Consider the following 12,072-nt stretch of genomic DNA (forward strand, 5'->3'; position numbering starts at 1 on the left):
TGGGGAGGGCCTCATGTGCCATGTACCCCCTGCCCACAGGGAAGGGCTAGAGGCAGCAGCCCTCTCCACCGATGCTGGGGACCTGACCACAAGAGGGTTGAGCAGTTTCCCTGGGGGTCCCCAGGCCACTGCAGCCCTCCATGGCGCCAGCACACCTAGTTCTCCCACCACAGCTGAGCTGGGTTTGGCGGCACAGGGGGGCTCTGGGTAGGGCCACCCATCACCACCCCCCTGCCCCGGTTCCCGAGGGACAGAGCAGTGGGAGCTTTCTGAGCGCCCTCACTTCACAGAGGGAGCGGTGCCCGGTGTCAGGGTGTCAGGTGTCTCTCTCCCCAGGTGTGGACTGAGCTTCTGGGAGAGGCAGAGCCCTCACCCCTGACAACAACCAGGGCCGCTCCATCCAACACCGGCCAGTGCTGGGGCGCACTGGCCCCCTTCACCACGACTCTCTTCCTGGGGGGAAGCTGCAATGGTTGGGCCTCCCCACCCAGGGCCTTCCTGGGGGAGGCAGTGCAGACGCGGCCAGCTCGGGCCAGGGCCAGCTCTCAGGCCTCTGGCTTCTATATTCCACACCAAGACCCTTGTTTCCCGGTGACCAAACGGAGGCCCAGAGGGGTTAAGCGTCTTGCCCAAGAACACACAGCGACAGACCAAGAGTTTTCTCCACTTAATCCCCCTGCATACAGTACCCAGCTTCGGAACAGATACCCAGCTCTGCCACTCACCAGCCTGTGGCCTCTGGGAAGTTACTTAACCTCTCTGTGCCAACGGAGCTAATAATAGCACTGACCTCCAGCTGTTATGAAAATCAATCATATAAAGTACATGGAATGCCATCAGGCCCAGGACAAGAGACGCTCTTGCTATAAGCACACGTTTGATGGCAAGGAGACTTCTCACCATGACTGTAAATTTACTTCCTCTGTTTCTTATACAAACCCCCAGAAATTCAACTGATTATCAGGGAGGCAGTGAGGTTAAGAGCACAGCCTTTGTTGCCAAACAACCCGAGTTCCGATCCCAGCTCTGCTTCTTAGCTAACTGGGGACTGAGGCCAGCCGCCTGCCTCTCTGGGCCTGTTTCTGCCTCTGCGGGACGCGTGAAGGTGGAGGTTGTGAGGACCACGAGGGCCGACGCCTGAAAGACACTTAGCACCGCGCCTGACACTATACTGAGTGATTTCTACTATTAATTTCTTTTTTCCTTTGGACAGGCCAGTCCTTCCTGTCTGCCGGTGTAACCACGGGAGGCTTTAATCACAGGGCTTAAACATCATCACAGCCCTGGTTATAACTCAAATGCCAAATGATCTTAATAACCTTTAGATGGCGAGCGTCATTAATGGTGAATTACAGTCCAAAGTCTCTGCCTGACTCCTCCGTACAGGCCACACGCAGACCCCAAAGGCTCAAGGAACACAGTTTTCTCTAATTAGGGAAACCCTCACTTTCTTGCTCCATCTCAATCAGTAAGAGAAGTCAGACGACCTGCCTTTAAGTTCTCAAGTTAACCAATTGCCTTTCTCCGTCAGCGGCCGGCTCCAAGCAGGTGGCCCGACTGCCCCTCGGGCAGGGCTGGCTGTGCATCAGCCACTCTATCCCCACAAAATAATCATCACCGTCAAGGACCCAGGCCTCCTCCTCGTCCGCCAGCCAGCAACTGAACTCTCACAGCCCCTTTACAAAGGGTGTTTTCTAGATTCTGCCCAGGATAAAGACCCAGTGAGAGCCCCCACTGCCATACCACCCAAAAGCCAAGGAAAAATCAGACCTAAAGCCCTTGCAGTGCCTAAGGGGCCCCCAGCTGGCTTTCAAGTCCCAAGCAAAGGCCTTCCGAGTGCCACCTGGGTGGTCACACTAGCACGTCTGGGCTGGTAAGCAAACAGAAGCTGCTCCCCTGGCAAGGGCATCTGTATTCCTATTACTCACTCTCAATGTCCACGTCTCATTACCCCCAATTCATTTTTAACTACCTTGAGGGGAGGGATGCACTGCTACATACCCCAAGGCTGTCAGCAGCCTCCATAGGAAGCAGGGGTACTCGGCTTTCGACAAAGATGGTCTCCCTTCCTGCTGGCGACAGGAACAGCAGCCTCGTCCAAGCAGGCCACACAGCCACCCCGGTGTCTTCCGCCCCAGCTGGCACACGCCCTCCACTGACTGGAGCTCCTCAGACGCTCAGCAAGTCCCCAGCACGGCCACTAGGCAGGAGCCCCCAATCCTGACTACACAGGGGGCCAAACGCCAGAGGCCCACAAGAATTAAAACCAGCCTGGGTCCCCGAGAGGGAGTGGCCCCCAGAAAGGAGGACCTGGCTGGAGCCACGCCACTCCACAATGGGAGGCCCACTCCTGCGCAGAGCTCAGACACGACTGGCTTCAGGAAGCAAACTCCCAAACCGCGAAGCATGGGGAGCTGGAAGGGGTCCCCTAGGGCCCATGAGATGACAGTGTACCAGTGGTACAACCACTAACATGGGTCACACCATGGAAACATCAGGGGAGCCCTTCGCTTCTCCGATTACATTGATTCCACGGAGATGCAGACTGGGCCTGGCACTGGTATCTCTGTCACATCTGTAACATCGCTCAGATACTCTGTTACAAACAGAAAATGCGCTTCAGGCTCGCAATCTCCCCTGGCAACCGCACCCTCACTGGAATCTAATAACACTTTGTTTTCATCGGGCCTGAACCACTGTTCTGTCCTATTGCACAGCAGAAGTGGTGATTCAGGAAAAACGGGCCTGATTCTCCTCGTTTCCAGCTGGTGAAGGTGAGGCCCGGGGAGGGCAGGGGAAGCAGAGGTCACACGGAGCTGGTGACCATCGGGGGGGGGGGGGGTCCTGACACCCACTCTGGCTGGACAGATACGAGGAGCGCCTCACAGCCTGGCGGCTTGGAGAGACCACCAGGTTCTCCCTGCATGAAGGGCCCCTGCCCACCCAACTCAGTGGAAGACACAGACTAAGGCGGCCAGGGCCAAGCAAACCACACTTTGAGACCTTCCTGTTCCGTTTCCAGGAAATGCCTTTCCCGAGTGCAGGCAGGCAGACGGCAAAGGGACAGGACCGTCCCCAGGCCGCACCTCTGGGACAGCCACACCCCATGAGCCAAGGCAGCCCACAGTAAAGAAGGGCAGAGAGGGGGTGGCGCCGTCTAGAGGCTCCAGGGAACCCTACCTCCTGGTCCCCAGGACCAAGCTGGCACCCCCCCCCCAAACAGGAGTCCAGCACTGGGCAGCCTGCAGGTTCAAGACCCCTGCTGCGGAAGGATCAACATCACAGCCAAGACAGAGGGAAGGACAGGCAGGCCAGGTCCCTTACCTGGGCCAGGCAGGGAGTTTTCAGAGGGGTTTTGCAACAGGAAGGAGGGGCAGGTTTAATGAGGTCCCTGATCCGAGGGGTCCCAGCTAACATTGCGGGATGTGGTTCCATCCCAGCAGGGGACAAGGGCAACAACTGGAGCACACTCACCCAGCCAGACTGTGCGTCCCCAGATGGGCCTGGGACACGTGGGGCAGTCAGGAAATCAACAGCCGCCAGGGGGCGAAGGGCACCGCTGGCCTCTCCAGGGTGTTCTGCTCTCTGCCCTGGGTGTGTCCCGTCGGGGAGCGGGGTGGGGGGTGTCTGTATCACATCATCTAATCCTCTTGTCAGCCCCCCTCCCCGTTTCCTGGTGGGGAAACTGAGGCATGAGACGGCTCAAGGCCTTCCTGCCCAAGGTCACCGAACAGATGTGTGACGGAGGCAAGGCTCCAAATTCCTCTCTTAACTAAGGCACAGCCCTGCCCCTGCCAGGCCCAGGCCTGAAACTACCCCTAGGGCTGCGCTGCGATGAGCGCTGGGGCTCAGAAGCCTCCATTTTTGTGGGGGGGGAGATGCTCAGAACTCTGTCTTTTCTCCCCAGCCTGCACTAGGAAGGCAAGAAGGGAAACCCATCCTGCAGAAGGTGTCGCCCAAACTGAATCCTCTCCGCCTCCGGAAATGCAGGGCTGGCAACAGCCCCAGGGTGGACTCAGCTTCCAGGGGTACCCCCTCAGGTCTATGGCCCTGGCCGGGGCCGCTGCTCCTACTGCCAGAGCCTCCCTGCCCACACAGGTGCAGCAGCCCGTCCGGCTCCGACTCTCCTCCCTCCCCCGGTGGTAGGCCAGGCCTGGACGGGGGTGCAGGGCCTGCTCTGGGCAGGCGGGGGCCCCGGGCTGGGAGCTGCTGCACGCGGGGCTGGGCCCCAGCGGAGACCCACCAGCTAAAAGTCCCAAACAAAGGGAAAGGGGACAGGGCGAACGGAGGAGTGCGGGGAGGAGGACGAGCGCCCACAACTTTTTAGCGGGGTCGTCTCTGGGGTCGCAGCGGCCGGGGTCTCCCTCCTCCTCTCCTGTCCCCAAGGAGTGAGTGGCGAAGACGACATTTGCAGAGCCCGCCCGTGCCCCAGCCTGGCCGCGGCGACCCCCGCCCTGCCCACCACCACCACCCCACCTCAGGCCCCGCGCCCACGGGACGTCCTCCTCTCCCTGGCCAGCCCGGCACAACGCGGGCCAGGAGACGCCGCGGCCGCGGCGCGCCCAGGCCAACGCGCGACCCGGGGGCGTGTATGCGGGGCGCGCCCGCGCGGGGCCCTGCTAGGAGGGCCGCTGGCTGCGGGCGCGGGGAGAGCGTGGACGAGCGCGCCGGGTCGCGGCCCGGCCGGCCCCCGTGGGGAGCCTGTCCGTGTGTCCGCCGAGGTCCGTGTGGGCGTCCGCACTCGCGCCGCTTACCCTGCGCGGAGACCGGGGCCACCTCTCATCCAACCGTCGCCTCGAAGCCCCCTTCGCCAGCCGCCCGACCGCGCTGCACCTGCCGCCCGCCCGGGAGCCGAGCGGCGCCGGGGAGCCCGGAGGAGGCGGCCCCGCGGGTCCCGGCCACGAGCGCGGAGGCGGAGGCGGCGGCGGCGGCGGCGGCGGCGCCAGGTCGCGCGCTCGCGTCCCGCTGCGCGAAGTCTGCGCGCCCCCGGCCCGGCCTGCGCAGCCGCCGCCCCGCCCCGCGCGCGCTCCGCCACGCCCAACGCCACGCCCCCTCACCGCCACGCCCAACGCCACGCCCCAAGACCTGAGCTGGCAAGCCCGCGCCGCCCCGCCGCGCCTTAAAGGAGTCGCGACCCTCCTTGCGCGGCCTCGGGGCAGTCGGCCCACCCGGATGCGGCCCCCCGCGGGGGCTCGTCTGCCCTGGCGGATTCGCACGCGAGGGCGAGTTGGGTCACGCGGCACCACCTTTGTTTGGGTGGCCCACGTGCGCCCCCGCCACCTGCACCCAGGCGCACGCGCGGCGGCTCTTCCGCGCGGCCGTCCGCTGGTTGTGCCTACGGCCGCGCGGTCCCGCACGTCTATAGGGCGGACGCCACGGGCACAGCCACGCCCAGGCACGCATGCTGCCGTCACTTCATCCGCGGTCCGTCGGCCAGACACCCCACGGGGGCCGCAGTGGGACCGCCTGAGGTTCAGACCTGGGTCAAAGACTGCTACCGGTGGCGACCACATCCCATAGGGAACCGCCTTTCCCCTGAAGCCACTCTTCGGCCCACCCAGGGGGAGGGTACCTGGACCCTGCAGGGGGAGGGCAGGTGGGGTTGCGCACACTCCCTCTAGACTCGAATCTGTAGCGGGGGCTGACACCCCCCCATGCCCAGGGGTGCTCCCTGACCTCAGGATGCGGGCCTCTTTCTCTGAGTCGCACCTTTGTCATTCAAGGGAGCCCATCCCGCAAGCTTGCACACTGCGGGGCGGGGAGTTAGTAGAGGGAGGCAGCTTTAAGCCCACCTGCCCCCCACCCTTGCCTGACTCCGGACGCGCGCGCGCGCGCCCCCAGGAGAACCCTGCACATTCCTTGGCTCCCGGACCAGGGGCTGTCTAGCTTACCAGTAGAAGGGACCACCCTTCCAAAACCATAGGTCCACATCCTGGGCTGCGGGCACCACGATTAACTCCCCACCCAGGTCTGACCAGGAGGATGGCTTCTGGAGCTTGGAGTTGGAGGATTGGGGAACCCAGAGAACATGGAAGGCCCCAAGGCTGTCTGTCCCCAGACTTATCAGCCACCCCTCCTCAGCTGGGTTCTCTGGGCTCTGTCCTGACGGTCCCATCTGCCTTATGTGTCTTAAGCCCAGCTCCCCTGCTCTGCCCCAAACCCAGTGACCGTGGGAGTCCTACAGACACCTCCAGGAATCCAGAACTGAGCTACGCCCCCCCCACCCCGCCGCCTACCCCACTACCTAACCCAACTCCCAATCTCCTATCCAGTCCTCAAGGCTCCCAACTCAGGTGCCTCTGAAGCATTCCCTGGGGTAAGTGTCAACCGAAAAAATTTTGCACAACCTAAAAGTTGAGAGTTATGTCTTCAGTTTTTTTGGCCGTACCACGTGGCATGTGGGATCTTAGTTCCCCAACCAGGGATGGAACCAGAGGCCCCTACATTGGAAAGGCGGAGTCTTAACCACTGGACTGCCAGGGAAGTCGCCAGGGGTGGCTCACTCCTTTCATATGCGTCTTAACTATCTCGGGCCAGTGTCCTGTTTTTCTCCGACCTGAATCCCCTCAGGGTGCACCATTGCGGGCAGGGGGGCGTCTGCAGTGACAGATGGCTTGATGGCCACAGCATCCTTTGTTTACTGAAATGGCAGGTGACATTCTTTGTCCTCACAAGATGTGGGGCCCTTCTATCATCCTCCCCCAGCCTGGGAAGGTAGACCTGATAAGCCTGGGTCAGAGGCAATCATTCAGGTGGGCTCCTAGCAGGAGGCCTTACCTCTCTGTACCTCAGTTTCCCGACTGCAGAATGGGAGACCAAATGATTTCAGATTAAGGGAGCTAACGCACAAACGTGGGGTCTGTTTCGGGGCGGCAGGGGTACTGTGGCAAGCTGTAGGCAGGACTGTCTCTTCCCCAGTAGGAGAGCTCTGTTGGGTGGTCTGAGTCACATTCATGCCCAGCACCCCTGCCAGGACCAGGCCCAGCTTCCAGACCCCACTGGTTCCTTCTCTGTCCCGGCCTGGAATGCACTGTGCCCTCACAGCTTCCTGGCCTTATCTCTCTGCTCTCCAGGCAAACAGGACTAGAGATTTTCTCAAACACATGCTCAATTTTCCTGCCCCCAAGCCATTGTTCCTGCCACATCCTCCCAGGACCACCTTCCTTATTCAAACTCCACCCAGCCTGCAAGACCCAGCTCCACAAAGACCCCTTCACCAGCCTGGCCGGAACTGGTCCCAGCCTCCCTTGCAGCCAGGGCCCTCAGGACTCCCCATCATGGGCCCCGCCACCCCCTGCATCCATCACCCTGTTGTTGGTTGTGTTCTTGTCTCTTCCCCCAACTCTCCCCATCAACCCCCCTGGGGAAAGACCCAGATTATCCATGTGTGTGTCCCTGCCCCGCACCTCAGGACCTCAGCCAGTCTCTGTAACTGTCAGAGCCCTTTCGTTCACAGATGACAGAAATCCAGCTCGAACAGGCCCCAAAGGGGACCTCTTTGTTCATGAAAGTAGCAAGTGCAGTGGTTGAAGTATTCACACACAGCCCTCCACCCTAGCGGGGCACAGAGCACATGCCCAAGGAATGTTCTTGAATGAAAGACCAGGACTAGGGGGACCAGGCAGGAGACGGAGGAACCAGGGGAAGGGAAGAGGTTGAAGCATGTTTCTGGGGCCGCCCCAGCGTCCATGACTTTCAGCCCAGCCTACAGACATTCGCTGGGCGCCCACCCTGTACCTGACACTGCTTGCACTGTGCCTGCCTGGTGGACAGGCATGGACCAGATACACCCCAACGTGGGGCACTTGACGTTACAGGGCACCCACACCACCCTGCTTGGCAGCTCCTCGGAGCCATCCTATCCCCCCATTTACAGAGGAGGACTGTTACGGGCTGAACTCTGTTCCCCAAAACTCATAAGTTGGAGTCCTAGCCCCCAATTCCTCAGAATGTGATGTAATTGGAGACAGGGCCTTTGAAGAGGTGATTGAGTTAAAATAAATTCACTAAGTGTGCCCTAATCCCACAGGACTGGGGTCCTTATAAGACAAGGAGATTAGGACACCCACACTCAGAGTGATGACACAGGGAGAAGATGGCGCTCTGCACGCCAGGGAGAGAGGCCTCGGGAAGAAGCAACCCTGCTGACGTTCTAATCCTTCACCTCCAGCCTCCAGGCTGTGAGGGAATAAACCTCTGTTGTTTAAACTGCCCCATCTGCGGTATCTGTTGTGCCAGACCTTGTGGACACGGGCTCAGAGCAGCCACCTGGCCGTCAGGACCACACCGCTGAGGGTCGGCAGGGCCACCACTGGCTCCCCACCCCGCCGCTCGAAGCTCAGCTGGACCTGGGGCATCGGCGGGGCAGGGCTGTGCAGAGCGGGCGTTGTCAAACTCCAAGTCCGGCTGCCGGCTCTGGGAAGGTGGCCTGGAGCCCGCACACACCCCGGGGCCAGCCGAGCCCTCAGAACCCTGTCCCCCATCCTCAGAGTCCTGGAGAGCACCTGGGAGCAAGATGCCTAGACCCACGTGACGGGCAGAAGCAGGGGATGTTAGTGGCCAAATGAAGGCCTGGGCAGCAGAGCTCGGGTCCTCTCTCGCCCTCCGTGACCCCGCCCAGCTCCCAGCAGCGCCCGTGGTTCATGGAAATGACATTGGCCCTCGGTATCTGAACACACATCCCCACGTCCCACGGGACGCCGACACAGGGGGCTCTGGGAGAACGGGATCCAAGCCCAGCGACTGCCCGCTCCAGACTCCTGGTCCTTTCCCGTGTCACCCGCTCCGGAATCTGGCAGCACCTGGCACTGAGTGGACCCTGGGGAGTGGTGTGGAGCTGGGGTGGAGCCTGGGCTCAGGAGAGAAGGAGCCTAGGTCCTGGGCGGCTGGAAGGAGACGGCAGCAATGGGGGTAGGGGTGGGGTAGGCAGCAAGGCCGGGGTGGGGTGGGGGGAGAGAGCCCCACTTGTTGTGTTTGGCTGGAAAAAGGCAGGAGGACAGCCCACTGAGTTCAGGCTTATCCGTGGAGCAGCAGGGAGCTGTGGAAGGGTCTGCAGCAGGGACCACAAGATCGCACCGGTGCTTTTGACAGAGAAAGGCTTCTGGCTCCAGGATGCTTCCAGAGGGTGTTGACCGGAGGGTCTCAGAGTGACCAGCAGGTGGGAGACGGGTGCAGCAGCTTTTATAGAGCCCTGCCCACAGTCACGGGACTTGCCCACCACCCAGATCACAAATGGGGGCACACGTGGGGAATAAAGCGCCAGCTCCACACCGTGGGTGCTGCCGCTCAGGCCTTGTGGCAGGGAAGGTTGGGACCACCCCACGCATGCTCTTTGCCGCAGGAGGGGCAGGCCTGGGTCTGCTCTTGGTGGCTGTGTGTCCTTGTACACACCACCCCACCCTCTGAGCCTCGGTCTCCTCCTCTGCAAAGCGAAGAAGCGAGATGCCCACTCGCAGACTGGGGTTGTGGTCTCTACCACGGCGCACACGGTCCCCACTGAACAAGCTGGCCGCAGCCTGTAGGGGAGGCCAAGGGCATGCAAGGCCTCCTCCTCCGAGGGGTCTGGAACAGGATGCACGGTGCCTGCCTGCCCGTCCAGAGGTGGAAGGTCTGAGAGTTCCGTATACTCTGAGTCAGTCGGCACATGTTATACTCCAGTCCCTGGGGCTGCCTTGCACACAGTAGGCATTCAGCAATGCCTGAATGCCTAGGTGGTACTGATGGTGGCCAAATGACGCCCGGAAACGTAATTCACATGTTTCCTTGAGTTTAAAATGCCACCGGGTAAGATGCACCACCAACTTAATAACAGCTTTTTAGGAGAAAATGAACCACCCGCCCTGCGTCAGAGCCCTCCCCTGTTGTAAGTTGCGTCAGCAACTCGGAAATGTTAACAAGGGAAACAAATGAGCCTCTCTCAGCAGAGGAAGCGTGGTGATAAATGCGAGATCTGAAGGCTTTTCTCTGCTTGTGGCCATAGAGAGATGGTGCTCCCTACGGGGGTGTGTGTGGGGGGGTCCTGATAGAATACATGGCTCCTCAGCAGGGCTTAGCCAGGCCCCAAGGAGGCGATGGAGCCCAGCACCCCAGCCTGCTGGCCTGGGACGGGGGCTTGCTGCACAAACTTGGGGTCCTGGCTTCTGAGCCTGACAGCGTGCGCCACCTCGTGGCCGCAAACGGAAGTGCAGGGGCCAGAAGCCGAGCCCGCTGGCCAGCCTCCCACCCCCAGGCGTAGTCCTTGCTGCCACGCAGCCTCCCGGTGCTGGCACCACACAGGGCCACGTGGACAGGGCTCCCTCCTTAGCAGCCCGGCCTTCTGACCCCTTGGGGAGGAGACTGGGTCTGCTAGCCGGGATCTAGGCTCTGGGTCTTACCTGCTGTGTAACCCTGGCAAGTCCCTCCACCTCTCTGTGCCTCAGTTTCCCTACTTTGCAGGGTGGTGGCCACACCTCCTTCCTTCTCACCCCTCACCCCGCAGACATGCAGACCTGGCCTACATAGACCTTCTTGTGGGGGAGGGAGACCCATGCCTGAGCCCCCAGTGTGAGCGGTCAGTGGAGCTGGGGGAGCACCCGCTGCATCCCAGGGCACTGGGGGCTTCTCAGAGGAGGGGCTTTCACGCCAGGGGAGAGATCTGAGGGAGGGCAGGCCTGGCAGCGGCCAGAAGGAGGAGGTCGTGGAGGGGCCGCAGCCTCTTTGTTGGGCCCCTGGGGCTGAGTCGGTGGGGGGAGCCTTAAGGAATTGTAACAGAGCAGCCTGGAGGAGGTCACGGTCACGTTACACAAAGGAGCAACGCAGAGAGTTATGATCCTATGGGCCAGCTCTGTCTAATAGAACTTTCTAGAATGATGGAAATACCCTGTATCTGTGCAGCCCAATGCAGTAGCCACACATGGTTATTGAGCATTTAAGATGTGGCTGGTATGGGGCTTCCCTGGTGGCACAGTGGTTAAGGATCCGCCTGCCAATGCAGGGGACGTGGGTTCAAGCCCTGGTCCGGGAAGATGCCACATGCCGCGGAGCAACTAAGCCCGTGCACCACAACTTACTGAGCCTGTGCTCTAGAGCCCGCGAGTCACAACTACTGAGCTCCCGCGCCACAACTGCCGAAGCCCTCACGCCTGGAGCCCGTGCTCCGCAACAAGAGGGGCCACCGCAATGAGAAGCCCGCGCACCGCAACGAACAGTAGCCCCCGCTCGCCGCAACTAGAGAAAGCCCGCACGCAGCAACAAAGACCCAACACAGCCAAAAATAAAGAAATAAAATAAATAAATTTATTTTAAAAAAACTCTATGAGAACTTAATTTGATTATATAGCCAATACTTACTTAGATTTACCCACGTATTTATATAACTTTTTTATTGTGGTGAAATGTACATAACACAAAATTTACCATCTTAACCATTTTAGTTGTGTAATTCAGCAACATTAAGTCCATTCACATTCTTGTGCAACCATCACCACCATCCGTGTCCAGAACTTTTTTCATCTTGCAAAACTAACTCTGTCCTCATTAAACACTAACTCGCCATCCCCCTCCCCCAGCCCCTGGCACAACCATCTACTTTCTGTCTCTATGGATTTGACTCCTCTAGGGACCTCCTGTAACTGGAATCGTACAATATTTACCTTTTTCGTGTTGGCTTATTTCGCTGAGTATAATGTCCTCAAAGTCCATCCATGTGGTAGCACGAGTCAGAAGTTCCTTCCTTTTCGAGGTTGAATGATATTCCACTGTGTGTAGAGACCACACTTTGCTTACCTATTCACCCATCAATGGAACTTGGGTTATTTCCACCTTTTGTCAATTGTGAACAATGCTACTATGACCATGGGTGGGCAAGTATCTGTTTGAGTGTCTGCTTTCAGTTCTTTAGGGTATATATATATATACCCAGGGATGGAATTGCTGGGTCATATGGTAATTTTATATTTAACCTTTTAGGGAACTGTGTTGCATACAAGCTGCACCATTTTGCATTCCCACCAGCAAAGCCCAGGGGTTCCAATTTCTTTACCTCCTCGCCAATGGAATGTTATTTTCCTTTTTTTTGTTTTGTTTTCTTAAACA

General features: G+C 59.6%; 1 protein-coding gene across 1 annotated transcript in view; it reads right to left on the reverse strand.

Moving 5' to 3' along the window:
• The window catches only part of GRAMD4 (GRAM domain containing 4), a 75,946-nt gene extending 71,076 nt beyond the window's left edge, over positions 1–4,870 (reverse strand). The window contains exon 1 of the mRNA XM_065887581.1: positions 4,755–4,870. Coding sequence (XP_065743653.1) covers positions 4,755–4,783 — 29 coding nt within the window. The 5' untranslated portion in view covers positions 4,784–4,870. The remainder of the gene's footprint in view (positions 1–4,754) is intronic.
• Positions 4,871–12,072: the final 7,202 nt, after the last annotated feature.

Source organism: Phocoena phocoena, chromosome 11 (assembly GCF_963924675.1).
Source record: "Phocoena phocoena chromosome 11, mPhoPho1.1, whole genome shotgun sequence".
Lineage (NCBI taxonomy): Eukaryota > Metazoa > Chordata > Mammalia > Artiodactyla > Phocoenidae > Phocoena > Phocoena phocoena.